A 20,317-nucleotide genomic window follows, 5' to 3' on the forward strand; every position below is an offset into this window, starting at 1 on the left:
TCAACTTCAATTCAAATTTCAATTTCAAGCTTTAATATTTAAATATAGGAATTATAATTTGAGTCCAATTTTGTACAAGATTCCTATTTCATCTCAACTTTGTACCCACTATTAAATCCCTCCTTCCTCAACCCTAAGGGGGAGACGGCGAGAACCCAGAGATTATTAGAGTTCTTTGTAGACAAGAAAGAGAGAAATCAAGAGGCTCAAGTTGTCTTTGGAAGCAAGGAGGAAGCCAAGGAGATTTGGGAGAATCGCTTGGTCAATTCTTGTACTCTTTTGATGATTTGTGATTCTTTATTTATATTTGCTATGTATAATTTAGCCATGCTTGGCTAAATTCCTTAGGGATTTTTGGGTGAATTTGTTTATGAACCTATGTGCGTAGTTCGTTAATTTCTTAATATATTTTTTTGAGAAAGTAAGCTTAATTCATTATATCAGAATAAAGAATGTTTACAAGAAAAGATGGAGGGGAGTCCAGCCACTCCCCGCAACCTGACTCAGAAAAGGCCTCCCTAGAAACACAGTGAGCGGCACGATTCGCAGATCGCTTAACAAAATAGAATTTTACATCCTCAATTTCAGATGCCAAACCCTTTACATCATCCACCAAATAGCCAAAAGCATATCCAAAAGACACAGAATGAATAGCATTACATACCAGTTGTGAGTCCATTTCCACATCCACACGTCCTAGTCCCGTAGCCTTTAGCCAGCTGAGAGCTTCTCTTACACCCAAGGCCTCGGCTTCCTTCACCAAATAAGTTCCTGCTACAAGCACATTCTTAGCCGCCAAGAACCCCCCATTCTCATCCCGCAGCACCCAACCCAATCCCATCCGTCCTTCCTCCTGCCGGACCGAAACATCTGTATTTAATTTAATCCTGCCCAACCGCGGCTTCTTCCAGTGGTCAGCGTCCACCGGCCCACTCACGCGATGTTCCTGATTCGCCCCACGCCACCCCTCCAGAAAGTCTAGGGCACGCTGCACCACCGTGGCTGAGCTATACACACTGCCCTTCCAGACACTGTCGTTCCTGCTTGTCCACAATCCCCAACATACCATTACAAACCGTGGCAAAGAGTCAGCACACAATTTGCTAACACACCAAAAAAACCAATCAGAGATATTATCACCTGCATAAGCATTCAGCTGTGGCACACCCAATAGGCTCCAAACCCGCCTGGCCTCCGCACAGTTTACAAAAAGATGGATCGCAGACTCGGCCACCAGCCTACACATATGACAATCAAGTGAACAAGCTACCCTCTTCACAGCCAACGCATCACGCGTGGGAAGGAACTCAGAAGCTAGCTGCCAACAGAAACATTTTACCTTAGGGGGGACATGTAAACTCCATATACGTGACCACGGCCGATCATCCGAGGCAACCATGGTAAGCCGTTTGTAGCATGACTTAACAGTATACATCCCCTTCGAATCCCAATGCCAAGTCCAGCGATCAACAGGCCTGCGCCAGCTAACCGGAGTATTCATAATCAATCTTGCATCACGAGAGTTAAAAATATCATTAATACAATCATAATCCCATCCCGTACCTTGGCCATTTAACAAAGACGTCACCCGGGCTCCAAAGACAGACTGGTGCAACTCTGTTTCTACATATGGGTTGTTGTCATCTGGCAACTAGGGATCCAAGCCAATTATCGTGTCCGCCCCATTCCCAACGACCCTCCTACACCCCTCCTTCAACACCCCTTGTACCGCCATAATACCCTTCCAAATGTAAGAGGGATTACTTCCCTCCGTTGCATCAAAGAAACCACACCTCGGGTAATATCGCGCTTTGTAAACCCGAGCCACCAAAGACTGTGGTCTGGTTACCAAGCGCCAAGCTTGCTTCCCAAGCAACGCTTTATTCATCTCATGCAATTTCCGATACCCTAAACCTCCACAATCCTTCGGCTTACACAACCCTTCCCAAGAGCGCCACCGGATGCCCCGACCCCCTCCTACACTGCCAGTCCACCAATACTGATTCATCAACGTCTCAATCTCTCGACACAGCCCCACAGGTAACAAGAAAATCATCATTGCAAAGGTGGGCATTGCCTGAATCACATTCTTCAACAGGACTTCCCTACCTGCTCTCGATAGGAACTTTGCACTCCACGATCTGATCTTAGCTAGTATTCGGTCTTTGATGAAACCCAGAATCTCCTTCTTCCTCCTGCCAATTAGGGATGGAAGCTTTAAGTACCTCCCACTCGTAACCCCTTCCTCCACCCCTAGAACCTCCACCACCTCATTCCGTACATTCTGCTGAACATTTGCACTAAAGCACGCAGTGGACTTATCATAATTAACCCATTGGCCCGAAGCCTTAGAGTAAGTATCCAGAACATACCTCATCTGCACACTCTCATCCAGATTCGCCCGATGAAACAAGAAGCAGTCATCAGCAAATAGAAGGTGAGAGATCGCCGGGGCTCCTCTAGCAACTGTGACACCATGCAACACACCCCCAGCCATTCTCTTCTCCAACAATGCATTGAGTCCCTCGGTTACAAACAGAAACAAATAGGGCGATAGCGGGTCCCCCTGTCGAAGCCCCCTTCCCGGTAATATAGGCCCCAGTTGCCGGTGCTCATGCAGCACACTATAACGCACAGATGTAACCGTCTCCATCATCAAATCTACCCATTGCTTAGCAAATCCCATTTTCAGCATTACCGCCTCCAGATACAGCCACTCAACCCTATCATAAGCCTTGGACATATCCAACTTCAGTGCCACAACACCATTTTGTCCCTGCGTTTTCCTCTTCAGGTAGTGGTGCACCTCATATGCCAACATAATGTTATCCGAGATTAGCCTCCCCGGAATAAAAGCACTCTGTGCACTGGAAATCAAATTATGCAACATATGTTTCAACCTGTTAGCACATACCTTAGCCGCAATTTTATAAACCACGTTGCACAGGGCTATATGGCGAAGATCCTTCATAGACACCGGACTCGGCTTCTTAGGCACCAATACAATAAAGGTTTCAGTTGCCCTCCGGGGCAATTTGGCAGTCTCAAGAAACTGCTTACAAAATAACCACACCTCTCCCCCGACAATGTCCCAGTAGTGCTGAAAAAACCCCGGGCCAAACCCATCAGGTCCAGGCGATTTATCAAGATGCATTTGAAAAGCCGCTTCACGGACCTCGTCCATACTCAGCGGTCTTAACAACCCCGCATTATCCACATCAGAAACCCTCTTTGTAATAACATCAATCACCTCCTGTATATCCCCGTAGTCCGGCGAGAACAACTCCTCAAAATATGCCACCATCAACTCCCCCAACTGGTCCTCCCCTTCGACCCAATTACCCTCCCCATCCTGCAACCTCACCACCTTATTCCTTCGCCGGCGGGCTTTCACTGAATTATGAAAGAACCTACTATTCACATCGCCCCCCTTATACCAGTGCTCTTTAGCCCGTTGCTTCCAATACAAACTCTGCTGTTCTAACAAAAACAAGTGTTCCTTCTGCGCAGCTGCATAACCTCTCATCCCATACCCATCCCGCCGCATACACAACCTCTCCATCTGACCCTTACAACGGTCTATCCTCCGCTGGAACTCCTTATTATACTGTCGACCCCAACGGGCTATATCCGTGGCACACATACCGATTCTAGAAATAGTATCCAAACCCGCAGACCGAGTCCAGCTCTGCACCACAATCTCTCGGCACACATCCTCCCGTAGCCACATATTATCAAAGCAAAACCGTGGCCGTCTCCGAATCCCGGGTAACACAACTGGAGTGACTAACAACGGCGAGTGATCACTGTAAGGGACAACTAAAGATTGCGCCCGTACACCCTCAAATAGAATAAGCCAATCATCAGATGCAAGGACACGATCCAACTTTTCCTCAATCATATGATCAGTTCCCCTGGACTTCACCCATGTGAACTGATTTCCACTAAAAGGCACATCATGCAGACCACAATCATCCACCACCGCTCTAAACCCACTAATCTGCCACTCCGGGTGAGGCACACGTCCCCGTTTCTCTGACTGGTTCATAAGATCATTAAAGTCACCCACAACCAACCAAGGCAACTGACTCCGCCCCGATAGCGTGCGTAACATCTGCCAGGCCTCCCTACGTCGGGTACGTTCCAGATATCCATAATACCCCGTTAAACGCCACTTCGGACTCCCAACATCCAACTCAACCTCAGCATCCACATGATTAGCATAATAACCCGTTACCCTCAACTCCACCGTATTCATCCACAATACCGCAAGTCCCCCACTATGCCCATCTGAATCCACGGCAAACACACTATCATACAGCAACTGTACACGCACCTCCTCCATCCTGTGCTTATCAACAAAAGTCTCAACAAGAAAAAGAACACACGACCTCTTAGAGCGGACCAAGTCCACTAGAACCCGAATCGCCGTAGGGTTGCCAAGCCCCCGACAATTCCATGATATAAGACTCATAATTCTGGGCGGGTCTGCGCCGCAAGACCCGCCTCCAAGCCGTTTTTTGAACCCGTAACATCACAGTCCATCTCCGTCTCCGCCGCGTCCTCCTCCACTCGCCTCCGTTTCTGCTCCCCAACCACCACACAACCACCGTCCCCCCTCCCCACCACACTGCCCCCTCCCCCGCACACCACACTGCCACCCACACTCCCTCCCACAATACTGCCCCTCATTCCGCCAACCTCACTGCCATCTTTTCCTCCCAACCCAACATTGGCCCCCACATCCCTCCCCTCACCGCCTCCCACTATACTGCCCCCAACACCGCCCCCCACACTGCCACCATCCCTATTTTCCAGCACAGAACCCCCTCCACCGCCCTCACCACAGCCTCGTGCCCCCTTGTCCACCCCAGCCTCCCCATCCAGTCCACCACTCGCCTCACCAACACTGGCCACACCCCCCATTACCGGTGACCTCCATAGCTTCCTCTCAGCAGCAACCTGCGGTGGGATCCAACACTGATTTTGCGTCGGCGTAGCTCTCCTCGTCCCCGCCCTAAGCCAAGCCCCATAAGGTTTGTCCACAATCGGTTTCTCCCGCCCCAATGCTAGGCGGCAGAATCTATCCCCGTGGCCAATCACCCCACACAGGAAACAAAACGTGGGTAGCCTCTTGTACCGGAAATCCACCACAACCCATCCAGCACCCCCCTTCTTCAATCTCATCTGCTTCTTAAGTGGTTTAGACACATCAATAGAGACCCGAACACGGAAAAACGTTCGTAATGAACCATCAAAATTACGAGAGTCTGTTTGAACAACCGAGCCCACAAACGAGCCAATTGCCCTCACCACTACATCACTCCGAAACCCCACCGGCAGTGCATGAATCTGTACCCAAAACTTAGCATGCGTTAGGGCTACCGTCTCCGCATCAACCCCAGCCGGCACCTCCTTCATCACCAACAAGCTTTGCTCATATGCCCACGGCCCCTCGCTCAAAACCCTACTACGATCCCCCTCATGATAGAAGCGAAACAAAAACTTTCGGGGCTCCAACTCCCGCATATTAACCCCCATAGGCGGCTGCCACACCCCAGCCATTGTATCTTGAAAGAAAGCAAAGCGTACTGACCTGGTTGTGATTAACCTCCCTACCGCATAGTAGCAGTCCTCTTCTTCAACCGTAGCGTCATTCTCATTCATAATCTACATGAAGCTTCCATCATCATCAACATCCGCCAGAGTCAGGCCTGCACACTGGTCGGCGACATCATCGGCTTCCATCGTGTCCTTCCCGCAAACTTTCGTCGCCACGGCCAAAACGCAAGAAAACCTCGGAAAACCCTAGAACTCGCGAAAAACGGCGAGAGGAAAATTTAGAATATTATATTATATCGCGTAATTTCTTAATATATTTATGTTTGGTTTTATGATTTGTGTTGCAATCTTGTTTTTTTACCCTGTTGTTGTTGGTAATTAAAAGCCTAAATTACTAGCTTCATAGTCATATTTGTGTCACCAATGGGAATCAGGGCATAAATTAGGGCACACACGATTGCACCTAATGGTTGGTCCTTGGGAAAGGGGAACTTATTAGGGGAAATTTATTCTAGATTATTGCTCATCGGGAGATGGTAGTAATTAGGAATAATTGGATGCTGATCTTTGATCTTATTGGGTGTTTAAGCCATGGGAGTGGAAATTCACTAGGAATAGAGATTATGGGAGTAATTCGATTCCACTTTGCATTCCCATACAAATCTTAATTCCAAACCAAATATTACAAACTTTAATTGGCACTAGGTGATTAAACATTGTGATCCCAAGAATCCTGTTTTGCTCTATTGTCTACAAAACCTTGTTACTTATTTTATTCTGCTTATTATTTTATGCAATCAATCAACCTTCAAGTTTTGTTCGGATTAGTTTCATATGAGTAACCTAGTAGCTAGTGATTAGTACACCACCTCTCTGTGGTTCGACAACCCGAATACTCCGGGTATTATTTGTTTGCCCCAAATTACAGCAATCAATTACCACTAAGAGAATCCTCATTAGAGTTTTTAGGGTTATTTTTTAGGAGGCTTAATCCTATGTGGAAGAGAGAGGAAGAGGAGAGAGAAGAAAAAAGAGTATTGCAGGCGAGCTACGTGTGAAGTCATTGTTATGAAGATAGAAATGTGTAGAAATGCTAGAGTATTGTGTGTTTGAGAGCTCCGTTTGTGGTTACCTGTGTAGTGACCGTGCCCTTGTGGCTCAGCTACGTGTCGTTTTGGACCAGGTGTCACGGGTCCTTGTGGCTCGGTACCTCGGGCCGTCTTGACGCACGTTTGGTTTTGATTTCGTTGAATTTGGATTAAAAATGAGCATGTTATAATGGTTTTAATGTTGATTTTGCTACACAGTATGTGTTTTGAAGTTCACTATGAAAGAGAAATGCTTTGCCTTGTTGCCTGATATTACTTATGTATTGAGTAGAGAAGCATGATCACTTTGAGAATATGACTTATTAGAAAAGCATGATTAGAATGTGTTGTTTGATTTCTGGAATTTGAAGTATAATTTGATGATAGGAATATATAGAATTTGATATGTTGCAAACCGAGCATGATATTGTATTCTTGAGACCCCTATGATCTAATTATATGAATTAGAAGCATGTTGTTTAGTTTTTGGCATTCCATGTATATCATGTTTCAAAAATGCATAAGTGGCCAACTTGAGCCTAAGTATTATTTTCCAAAGAAAATCTCATTAAACGTAGAGCATCTCTATCTTATCTTTGTGAATAAATTGTGAAGTATGTGCATGTCTTTTGCATAAGTTAAGTATTACATTAATGAAATGCATGAGCAATATATCTATATATATATCTATGGTGAGGAAACCTTGTTTTGGAGGACCCGCCGTTTGGACTATGTCCTCTCGGATGATTTGTTATATGGACATTGCGGTCCCAGTACATGTAACGCGGCGTATTCCCACGTTACGAGGTTGGAAACTGCTCGCCAGGCTTGGAATCCTGGTCAGGGGGTGTGCACGCTAAAAGTTCGATACCTGATTCCACAGAGTTTGAGCATATAACCAAGAGAGTGGTTCGGTGGACGAGATGAGTATTAGGCCGGCTAGACGCCGTGCCCGGATAGGTTCATTCACGATACGGTGAAGTTCCTACCTCGTCCATTTGCAAAGAAAGCGAGTCACTGCGACTCTAAGAAAGAAAGAAAGAAAGAAAGAAAGTGAGTCATTGCGACTCTAAGAAAGAAAGCAAGCGAGTCCTTGTGGCTCTAAGAAACCTCCATAGAAAATTAATTTATTTTACAAGCGAGTGTATGAGTATACTTATAAATAGCACATGTTTGCATAAAGAGAATGTTGCATGAGATTGCATTTGAGTATAGTACTTGTACGAGTTGCATATGAGTATAGTATTGCATGAGTTTGCATAATGAGAATGATTAACCGAGTTTGTTTGTGAGTATGATTGCCTAGTGCATTTTGAAGTCTTTTATGTCCAGTTTTGCCTAACGAGAATTTGATAGCATGAGTTAGTTATGATGAGATTTTGTTATGAGAAATGTGTGTTGGTATACTTACATTGATGAGTTATTTGTATTTGAAGCATGCCTGTTGATATTATAGGTTGCAAGCATATAGAAAGTATGTGATGTGACTATAGTTGCCTATGAGATGAGAGTGTTAATTATGAATGTTATTAAATGTTTTTCAAAGTATACTCTATAGTACTTTACAGGATTGAGTGTGGTTATACTTAGCTTCGTGCTAACAGGTGTTTTTCCTATTTGTCTATGTGTTGTTTGTAAAACCCCTTTCAGGTGGGCCAATCGTTGAGAAGAGATCGAGTTAGACTAATCTAGCTAGTAGTTATAGAAGTCTAAACTCTTTATGTTTTGATTATGACTTTATTTACCGAATTTTAGATTTATGTTGTGGATGACGTTGGATGATGCAGACTTCGGGGTGCCTTTTTCCCCCTTATGACTTTCAGTTAATTTTATGGATGTTAGTTATTAAATCTTTGTTTCTAGTTCTACCCTGAGCCTGTGCAATCACCACGGAGTGGTGGTTGTGGCAGTGACATTCCCACTAGTTATTTTACTTAGTTGTTTATCCGCTGCTTAGATTATGTTAATAGTGGTTTAGATTTGTAATTAAAATTTAGAAAAAGTGGGGTGTTACAGCTTAATCCTATGAGGAAGAGAGAGGAAGAGGAGAGAGAAGAAAAAAGAGTATTGCAGGAGAGAAGGTTTTTTGTCTCCTATTATGGGGCCCCACTTAGATTTAAACAAAAAAAAAAAAAAAATAGTACGTGCACTAGCAGTGCTCAGTGTACACGCGCCCACTGGGCGTGTTGAGGGTTTTTCTTTTTCTTTTGTTTTTCCATTTTTCTTTTTCTTATTTTCTTTCCTCCACTCTTCTCTCCTGCTTGGCACTTAAAAATCCTTGCAAAAACCATACTAATGAGGATGCTCTAAAGATAAGGGACCTCTAATGAAATTAACTCTTTGAAAACAAATTGAAGAGACTAAAATACCATTGCCTAAAATAGGGTTTTACTGAAAAGTCATTGAAATGACCAAAAGTGTATAAAATATGATAGTATGGGATATTAAATGACAAAAATAATAGTCTGTGACTAAATTTGAAATTACCACCAAAGACAAGCTAAGGGACCTCCGCTAGAATTAACTCAATTCATATTCTATTCCTTACATATTCTATTTCCTATGGAATACCATTCATAATCCCTTAAAATTTATTTTGTGAACCAATCATGTTGTTTGTATATACAAAAATAATCCTCACAGTATTACAATAATTGAACACTTTTAATTAATAACAAAAAAAAAAATTAAAATAATAAAATAACATAATTTTTTTTTAAAAAAAATAAGAAAATTGTTGAGACAAGCTACGCTATGATCTTTTAAGTTTTTAGTTTTTTTTTTTCTCCCAACTATTTTTTTTTTTCAATTTAAAAGAAAATTACACATGAATATTTCCCGTCGTTAGTAAACATACTCCAATAGTCCATAGATCAAGTGACAAGTTAATACTTAGAATCTTTTGGAAACTTTATATCAATTAAACTTTTAAATTTTACGTATATATGTATGTTATTTTATAGAAAATTTTTACGTACAAAGTTATTAGTTACAAGATTTTGTACTTTGTGTAATTATATATTTTTCTTTGTAATTATACACTCTCCTTTTATATATTTTTGACAAAAACACACACACACAATATTATATATGTTCACTTATTTTATACTATTTACTCTGAATTCAATGATTTGTATTCAAATCTTCATTCAAATATCAATTCAAGAATTGTTCAATTATTGATGCAGGCCAATACCGAGCGAGCAAACATCTCTTGACTAACACTTCTAGTCCAATAGTTATGCTGTGCAACCGAATGTACCATGCGTATGGTGCATACGATGCAAAACGACGTCGTTTTGACTAAAAACGCGCGTCCCACTTAAAAAATAATAATTCAGGTTCGATTCTCGGCAATAGCATTATTGTGGATATATAGTTATGAATTTATGGATATATAGTTATAAATTTGTGGATATATAGTTATGAATTTATGGATATTTAGTTCATTCATTGTGGATATTTAGTTCATTCATTGTAGATATTTACTTCATTCATTCACTGTGGATATATAGTTATGAATTTATGGATATATAGTTATGAATTTCTGGATATATAGTTATGAATTTATGGATATTTAGTTCATTCATTGTGAATATTTAGTTCATTCATTGTGGATATTTAGTTCATTCATTGTGGATTTTTACTTCATTTATTCATTCATTGTGGATTTTTACTTCATTCATTCATTCATTGTGGATTTTTACTTCATTCATTCACTGTGGATATATAGTTATGAATTTGTGGATATATAGTTATGAATTTCTGGATATATAGTTATGAATTTTTGGATATACAAAAATGCTATTGTCGGGAATCGAACCTGATTTCTTCTTTAAGTGGGACGCGCGTTTTTTTAACCAAAACGGCGCCGTTTTGCAACCGTATGCACCTTGCAAGGTGCATTCGGTTGCACAACATAATTTCTTCTAGTCCACTCAGGCCAATACCGAGTGAGCAAACATCTCTTGACGAATACTTCTGATCCACTCAATCCTAATGTAATCTATACTCCGTAGAATATTACTCCATACATAGATTTTTTGACATTATTGCCATTAGCAACGTCAACCCAGCCTTACTCTAGAGCTACAATACCAATACAACAACATCAATAAAAATTGATCCGTACTCACCATCTATGGTTAACACAACTTTAAATACGATACTATTTGATGCTTTTACAACTTAAGTAGTCGACAATTGACTAATACCACCGATTGAAAAACAAAATGATCAAGCTGAGAGAGATGGAAAAAATATGATGTTGTTATGACTTTTTAATCAATAAGAACATGTCCATTTAGGCCCCTTTTCAGGTTATTTATAAATTAAGCTAAAACTATCAATAAAGGTGCGTGCGAAGTAAATATGGAATGTAAATCCATTCAATCAGGGACATTAATTAAATACTGTTGGTCCTAGATAGATGATAGAACGAATCTAGAGGGGGGAGGGGGGTGAATAGATCCATTGAGTTTTGAAAATTTCTTCAATTCGTTAAGCCAATTGACTTTAATGATTCGTTGAGAGTTTAATGCACAACGGAAAACTTGTGATCACTTTTAAGAGTATCTTTAACTAAAACTGAATTGTAATGAGAGATGATGATGATAGATAATAAGATGAACGCAATGCTGTAAGTAAAGTAAAGAGATAGAGAGAGAGATTTTTATAGTGGTTCGGTTGTTAACTAAGCCTGCTCCACTCTTCTTCACAACTCGTGAAGGTTTGCACAATCTCCTTAGTACAAATCCACTCCAAGATTGTTCCTTGAACACAAAGCTGGATACAATCTTGAGTTCTAGGTTTTTCGACTACACTTAGTCTACTCCGCCTCTATCTACTCTTCACGTAGAGAAAGAGATTATTGTTGATGGTTTTTTTCTTCCAACTTGTAGAATACAAATATACAAGAAGAAGAGGAAAAACTAATATATTATGTCTTGTGTTAACTTCAATACAAGCACTTGTATATATAGTGCTAACAAGATGATGAAAAATAAATACAAATGAGAAAACAAAGAGACACATGGAAAACCCAAGAGACACATGGGAAACCCAAGAGACATATGGAAAACCCAAGAGACACATGACTATTAATATAGATGATTAATATCATCAAATATCTCAACACCCCCCCCCCCCCCCCCCCTCAAGTTGGAGTATGCGGATCTGAAATGCCCAACTTGCGAAGAAGAAATTCAAATTGCCTTTGTGAAGATATCAGCTAATTGCGAATTGGTAGGAATGTAGGAAGGGAAGATTAAACCATCTTTAATTGCATCACGAACAAAATGACAATCCACCTCAATGTGTTTTGTGCGTTCATGAAAGACTGGATTCTTTCCAATATGAAGGGCCAACTGACTGTCACAAAATAACTTTATGGTTTTGGGATGATGAACCCCCAGACTTAACAACAAGCCCTTTAACCATTTGAGTTCACAAGTAACGGCTACCATGGATCTGTATTCTGCTTCTTCGGAAGAACGAGAAACAGTAGTTTGTTTCTTTGTTTTCCATGAGATTGGAGAATGGCCAAGAAAAACCAACCAACCCATAAGCGATCGCCGAGTAGTAGGACATGCGGCCCAATCCGAATCACACCATCCCTGTAGTGTTAGATCAGTGTCTGCTCGTAGGGGAATCCCTTGACCTGGTGTACCTTTCAAATAACGGACAACTCACAAAGCTGCATCCCAATGCTCATCATGTGGTTCTTGCATGAATTGAGACAACACATGAACAGAGTATGCGAGATCTGGTCGAGTTACGGCCAAGTAGATAAGTCTTCCAACTAGACGCCGATAAGCTGCAGGATTAGAGAAAATTGGGCCACTAGCTAGGCCGAGTCTGTAGTTTTGCTCAATAGGAACACTAATCGGCTTGGCCCCCAACAATCCTGCTTCAGAAATAATATCAAGAGTATATTTCCTTTGACACAAAAATAGTCCAGAAGCGCTACGAGTAACCTCAATACCAAGAAAGTACTTTAGAGTGCCGAGATCTTTCATATGAAAACAATCGCTTAGATAAGTCTTAAATGTCTTTATAGCAGCAGAATCATTCCCAGAAATGATGAGATCATCGACATAAACAAGTACATTTATCTGAATTCCTATAGAGTGACGGAGGATGGACTTTTAGCAACAGTAGAATTAATAACATAGTCGCGCAACCACGCTGGAGGAACTTTATTTCTCATACCCCGACCCATCTCAACATTCGGATCCTGGTTATTTGGAACAAGAGTACTAGTGTGTTGTTCAGGTTGTGAGCTGAATTCGGGTATGGAGTTTGACTCTGGTTGAGAGGTTGGCTCGGGTGTGGAGCTTGGCTCAAGTTGAGGGTTTGGCTCGTTTGTGGAGCTGGGCTCGGCTTCTTCAACAATTACAGAAAAATCTTCGTGAACAAATTCTTCATGAGGATTGGTAGTCGTATCTGTGAGGGGAAATGGAAAAACATCCTCAAAAAATTTCACATCACGGGAAATAAAAAATTCTTTGGTGTCAAGATCAAACAGCTTCCAACCCTTTTTTCCAAATGGATATCCCACAAAGATGCACTTTCGACTCTTGCTAGCAAATTTATCTCCTTTTGCTTTTTGATTGTGGGCAAAGCAGAGACACCCAAAAACACGAATTGTGTTGTAAGATGGAGGACTACCAAAAAGAATTTCATAAGGAGTTTTGTTACCAAGCAACGGTGTTGGTGTCCAATTTATAAGATGTGTGGCCGCAAGAACACATTCTCCCCAAAAATAAATTGGTAAATTGGCTTGGAATCTCAAAGCTCTCGCTACATTGAGAATATGTTTATGTTTCCGCTCAACCCTACCATTTTGTTGAGGAGTTCCCACACAGGAAGTTTGAAATAGAATTCCAGTATCAGAAAAAAAATCACGCAAGCAATTGAATTCAGTACCGTTGTCACTCTGAACGACTTTGATTGATTGAGAGAATTGTCTATCAATCATAGCCACAAAACACAAGAACATATTAAAAACCTCAGTTTTATCCATCATCAAATAAATCCAAACTGCTCACGAATAATCATATATTATAGTCAAGAAATAACGTGCACCACAAGAAGATTGATGTTTGTAAGGACCCCACAAATCACAATGTATTTTCTCAAATATTCGAGGTGCTCTGTTATTACTCAAAGGAAACTTATCTCTAGGTTGCTTAGCACGAAAACAAACCTCACAAGCTCTATTAAAACTTCCCACAGCAGTGCCAACAGACGGAAGTAGTTTTACCACTTTTTCAGATGGATGACCCATTCGTTGATGCCAAAGATTGACTGAACTTGTCATACCATTTACTGTAGGATGTTGCACTGAATCGATTCCCTTGAAGTAGTAAAGTCCATCCTGTCTAACACCCATTCCAATTAGTTCCCCTAATTGGTCCTGCATAGCACACATATAAGAGTTAAAGTGGACATTGCTATGCATATCATTATTTAACTGAGAAACAGAAATAAGATTGCAACTTAAAGACGGAACATAAAGAACATGATTAAGAACAATTTTGTCCGTTAATCGAACCGAGCCTTCTCGAGTTGCAACAACTATTTTTCCGTTGGGTAAACCAACAGGGCAATGAAATATATCTTTTGCATCAGTCATTCGAGTGGAATCACCAGTAACGTGACGAGAAGCCCATGTGTCAATTATCCACAACCGTGGATCAAATTTACCATTCAATTGATCATCAAAAATCTCTGTACCACTAATCAGCCCTATTAATGCATGCGGCTGCTCGTCGTCAGCCATTGATGAGTTTATGCGCAGGTATAAACCTTAGCGACTGATACCATGTAGAATACAAATAAACAAGAATAAGAGGAAAAACTAATATATTATGTCTTGTGTTAACTTCAATACAAGCACTTGTATATATAGTGCTAACAAGATGATGAAAAATAAATACAAATGAGAAAACAAAGAGACACATGAAAAACCCAAGAGACACATGGGAAACCCAAGAGACATATGGAAAACTCAAGAGACACATGACTATTAATATAGATGATTAATATCATCAAATATCTCAACACAACTGAGAAGCTTGGCATGAACTGAATGATGATGATGTTTCTGCTCAAGCTTATCTGGATAAAGACTATAAAGCTTTTTCTCCCTTTGTCGCACTAGATATTTTTCACTTGTAACTAGATGATTTCAGACTTATGTTGCTTGTATTTTCCAATGATTTTCATCTTTGGGAGTGCAACTATTTATAGAGGTGAATTTTGGTTCTGTTGGAGAAGAAAACAAAATTCAAATCACCCTATTATCCAGCGGGTAGAGACCATGGGATAAAGAGTGCATTTGGGTGTCAGTACTATATAGTCGTTGGTCCATGAAGTGTGCTGATAGTCTTTGTCACTTATCACTACACAGAGGACAAAGCATTTAATGATAGTTTGACTTAGGAATTTGTTCTTAGGACTCCTTTGTCCCAACCAAAACGTTCCACATACGAGATAAAGAACTATTCATCTCAGAAGATGTCTTAGGCTTAGTTCTTTATGGCTCGTTGATTCGTGTGCACTCTTGACTAGTTGACTTTACTAGTCACCCATATAACGAATGATTTTGTCTCAATCATTCGACCTAGACTCAAAAGGTGGACCCTTCCATGATTCGGTTTCTTGCAACCTTTTGGACTTCAATGTCTTCTAGTCTTCAATTCTTCAAGTGTTCAATTCCTTGATTCGTCCTGATTGCTTGACTTGTGTAACACCCCACTTTTCTAAATCTTAATTACAATTCTAAACCATCATTAACATAAACTAAGCAGCGGATAAACAACTTAATAAGTAAACTAGTGGGAGTGTCACCGCCACAACCACCACTCCGTGGTGATTTGCACAGGCTAAGGATGTAACTAGAAATAAAACTAAAAGAACTAACATCCAAAGAACTCAATCGAAAGTCATAAGGGGGAAAAACACACCCCGATGTCTACATCATCAATCATCATCAAACAACATAAGTCTATAAATCCAACGAATAACATCATGATAAAAGTATTAAGAGTTTAGACTACTAGGACTACTAGACTAGTCTAACTCGATCACTTCTCAACGCTAGGCCCACTTGAAAGCGGTTTTACAAACAACACATAGACAAATAGGAAAACACTCGTTAGCACGAAGCTAAGTATAACCGCACTCAACCCTGTAAAGTACTATAGAATATACTTTGGAAAAACATTTGATAACATTCAAAAATCAACAATCTCATCACATAGGCAATTATAGTTACATCACAGACTTTCTATATGCTTGCAACCTATAATATCAACAGGCATGCTTCAACACAAATGATTTAACAAAACAAGCATTCCAACACATAAGTATCACAACAACTCCTCATAAAGAGCTCATGCTTACAAGCGAATTCATACTACTAATAAAAAAAAAAAAAAAAACTAACTTCATGCTTTCAAATTCTCATCAGGCAAACTGGATATATAAGACTTCAAAATGCACTAGGCAATCATGCTCATGAACAATCTCGGTTAATCATTCTCATTATGCAAACTCATGAAATACTATACTCATATGCAAACTCGTGCAAGTACTATACTCAAATGCAATCTCGTGCAATACTACAAATATACTCATACTCTCGTTTGTAAAATAAAAGACTTTATGTGGAAGTCTCTTTGAGTCATGAAGACTTGCAATCTTTCTTTCCTTTCCTTGAGACGCAATGACTCACTTCTTTCTTTTCTTAGAGTCGCAATGACTCACTTTCTTTATAAATGGACGAGGTAGGAACTTCACCATAGTGTGAATGAACCTATCCGGGCACAGCGTCTAGCCGACCTAATACTCTGCTCGTCCACCAAACCATTCTCTTGGTTCTATGCTCAAACTCTGTGGAATCAGGTATCAAACTTTTAGCGTGCACACCCCCTGACCAGGATTCCAAGCCTGGCGGGCAGTTTCCAACCTCGTAATGTGGGAATACACCACGTTACATATACTAGGACCGCAATGTCCGTAAAATCATCTGAGAGAACATAGTCCAAACGGGGTCCTCCAAAACCTCACCGATATAGATAATATATAAAATATCACTCATGCACCAATCTCATGCATGCAACATCTCAACATCTTCTCAATGCATCAAAATAATGATACACCACATGCTCATGAATTTTGAAAATAGTACTAGGGCTCACGTTGGCCATTTATGCACTTTTGAAACATGATATACATGGAAAGCTAAATACTATACAACATGCTTCCAATTCATATATATATATATATATATATATATATATATATATATATATATATATATATATATATATATATATATATATATATATATAGAATAACAATCATATAGGAACCCATCTTTAAGTAAGAACCTAGGAACCAATCTAAGCCCCTTATTTTATTCAATCAACGGTGCGTGTTTAATTATTTTTTTAATTGGCTTTTTCCACTACTTTGATTTTATTTTGGGCTAGCAGGGTTATTTAAGGTATTTCAGATGGTGCACGTGTGTGGAAGGTGAGAAGTTCCCGTTGTTTCTTCGCGGTCTGGATTTGTTCATAGTAGGTTGGACTCTTTCGTAGACGACATCTTCTTAACGTTAGGTTGCCGTTCGCTCTCCCTCGTCGACGCCCAGTTTGCTAATCCTCGTATCTGCTTCAGTTCTCCGTCTGAGATGGCCGGCGGGGATGGTAGGAACCCTAAACGTCCCCGTCCGGTGATTAGATTGTTCGCTGGTCGAGGTGGGTTCTTGCCGTGGTTGTCGGAATAAAGGTCCTCCTCGTCTACATCCGCACCGTAAAGCTTTCTCGGAGCTGATGCTTCAGTATTTGAACGACGACTCCGACTTCTCCGGTTGAGTTGCCTTTCGATGATGTTTTAGAGGTGGGTTTGAGTTTTGTTTACTTATATTTGTTATCTTTTGATTAATGGTTTCTATTAATTAGTTGATAAAAATAGTGTAAATTTGTGATTCATTTAGAAAATCTTGTGCGGATGCTATGGGGGTGTATCTTCTAATGATTGAAATTGAATAATAGTGATGCAATTTGATTTATGTGTTTTTAAACACAGGAAAAGCTAAAATTGATAGACTATTATGAGTATTTTAAAAACACATATAGGTTTTGACTAGGTTAAATTAAATGTTTCATCATATCACTGTTGTGGATTGTATATAATTTTTACTGATTAGGACACCAGTATATTGAGGTTGTAGTATTTTAATTTGGGTTATGGAGTTTGTGCTTGACATGGGGTTTTGGAATTGTGCAGCTATTATTAAAAAAAGAAAGAAAAGATAGCATTGAAGAAGAGATGCAGCAAGTAATGGTTGTTTGCTCAAGCTTGTACCTAATGTGAAGTGAAGGGAAGTTTTATGCACTGATTATAAAGTGAAGGATAGCTTGTACCTGACATGGGATTTTGTTTCTATGTTTATTGTTCTGAAAGGATTTTGGTGTAGTTTTGTATTGATTATCTCTTTAATGATTTTTGATTTAGTTGTTTCTGCACTAAGATAAATTCACTCTGCCTTTGACCCTTTGTGTATCAGCTTTTCCATTCTTGTTTTGATAAGTGAGTTTTTGTGTATCAATTATGTCTAGGAGTGGTTGATTGTACAAAGATAAAAATATTCTTGGAAGGATTGTTTCAGTAGCTAGAGATCAGGATTTAGGGGTATTGGTGTATGCACAGTCGTATACAGGTGCATGGACATATTCGCTAACCTAAGTGCACATAGTATTTCGTATATAAGTTTTCTTGAGCATCATGGCACAAACTCGTTAGCCCAAGTGCACACACAGTTGTATCTAAATGCACACAGTTCGACCCATGTGCACAACAACTTGTTTTGTGTCTTTTTATCCACATACTCATTATTGACTTTATGGCACACACAATTTAACCCTAGTGCACAACATAGTTTTTAGCACCACTCTGGTTTTGGTGCAGGCACACATTCATTAACTTAAGTGCACACGGTATTTCGTATATAAGTTTTCTTGAGTATCATGGCACAAACCCGTTGCCGCAAGTGCACAAACATTTATATCTAAGTGCACATACATTTCTATCTAAATGCACACACAACACAATCCAAGTGCACACCAAAATGTTTAACATTTTTTCCTACACAAACTAATTCTGCAAATTATGGAACACATAGTGTAACCTAAGTGCACACAGTCAACCCACATGCACACCTAATCTACCTACCCAACTGCACAGACTTCAACCCAAGTTCACACCAACTTGTTTTACATCTTTTCATCCACATACTCATTATTTACGTCTACATGCACACATTCCGTTCATTGTATCATTGGGTATTTTCTGTGATTTTGTATGGCGTATTAATTGTTACTCGTTTTTTATGTGCGCCATGTGAAATACAGTGTGTGGGACATCGTAATTGCACGTTATTTTGTATATCAGTTTTTTGAGCATTATGGCACACACTAGTTAACCCAAGTGCACAACGTAATCTACCACGTCATCGTGGTTTTCGTGTATTCATTCTAACAGTATTGTTGGGCAATATGGCACAGGCAATATTGACTATTAAATGCACGTTCTAGGTTACACTCCGACCATTTCTTTGTATAGTGTAAAGTATTTGTTTGGTCCGATGTTTGTCTTTGCACAATTGATGATGAAATTTTGGTGCCCAAGGTCAAGCTTCTGGTTTGCTTTCATGAAAGGCCTAGAAACTGTTGTGCATAATATGTGGGTGTGGCGTTCGCCAATTGAGAATATCACATAACCATCACCATTCGTTAATCTCTTGAATACTATTTTCACATTGCATCCCACCTTATTCGAGACACGTCGCCTTTTTGATATATAGTTAACCACAAAGCCCTTATCTCAAATGATTTATATATACCAACAGACCTATTGACGATAAAACATTGAGATACAAATAATGGAAGATAAGATTTGTTGATTAACCGACCTACCTAGAGATTATCGACAGACCACTCTAACAATAGTCTTGAGATATTAGTGTTGGGAGAAGAGATATTAGTGTTGGGCGGCGGCCGCGGCTGAGCTAGCGAATCCAATATCTTACCATAGAAACATGGTGTTGACTGCTACACAAATATAAGGAAATCAAGTTGTGCCTTCGCTATTAGTTATAATATAACTTTTGACGTAGTTATAAACACTTGATCCGTTGTGCACTACGTGCATGTACTTATCTTTCAAAATATAGTTAACTTCAATATATAGTTAACCACCACTGCGACACTAACATTATAACGGACGTGCACACCCATTGTGTTTCGCTAGCATGTCTGGCACAGTCATAACCACATAGTTGCACACACGTTCATCACGGAAACGAATATTTCTGTTTGGATAAGGGCACAGTTATGCTCCGAACTCGTGATTCGTTTAGGTGCACTTATGTTGGGATGTTTGTGTGCACAACCCATGCTCACTATGACGAATTGTGCTCAACAGTGTCGCATTGCTTTTATTTTCTGTCTAAGTTTCTGTTAACGCATTGTGGCACAATCATTACAAATAACATGCACGCCATCACGACTTTTTAGGCGTGTGTGGCACATTCAAAATCCCATAGGCGCACACAAGGTTACCCGTGATTTCATTTGTGCACTCACATTTTGATGTGT

The 20,317-nt window shown here is 40.1% G+C and overlaps 1 protein-coding gene across 1 annotated transcript; it reads right to left on the reverse strand.

The window, feature by feature from the left end:
* Positions 1-427: 427 nt before the first annotated feature.
* Positions 428-841, reverse strand: LOC109155289. Its single transcript, XM_019302974.1, has one exon. The coding sequence runs from the start codon at positions 839-841 to the stop codon at positions 428-430; it is 414 nt and encodes a 137-aa protein (XP_019158519.1).
* Positions 842-20,317: the final 19,476 nt, after the last annotated feature.

Source organism: Ipomoea nil, unplaced genomic scaffold (genome assembly GCF_001879475.1).
Source record: "Ipomoea nil cultivar Tokyo-kokei standard unplaced genomic scaffold, Asagao_1.1 scaffold2700, whole genome shotgun sequence".
Lineage (NCBI taxonomy): Eukaryota > Viridiplantae > Streptophyta > Magnoliopsida > Solanales > Convolvulaceae > Ipomoea > Ipomoea nil.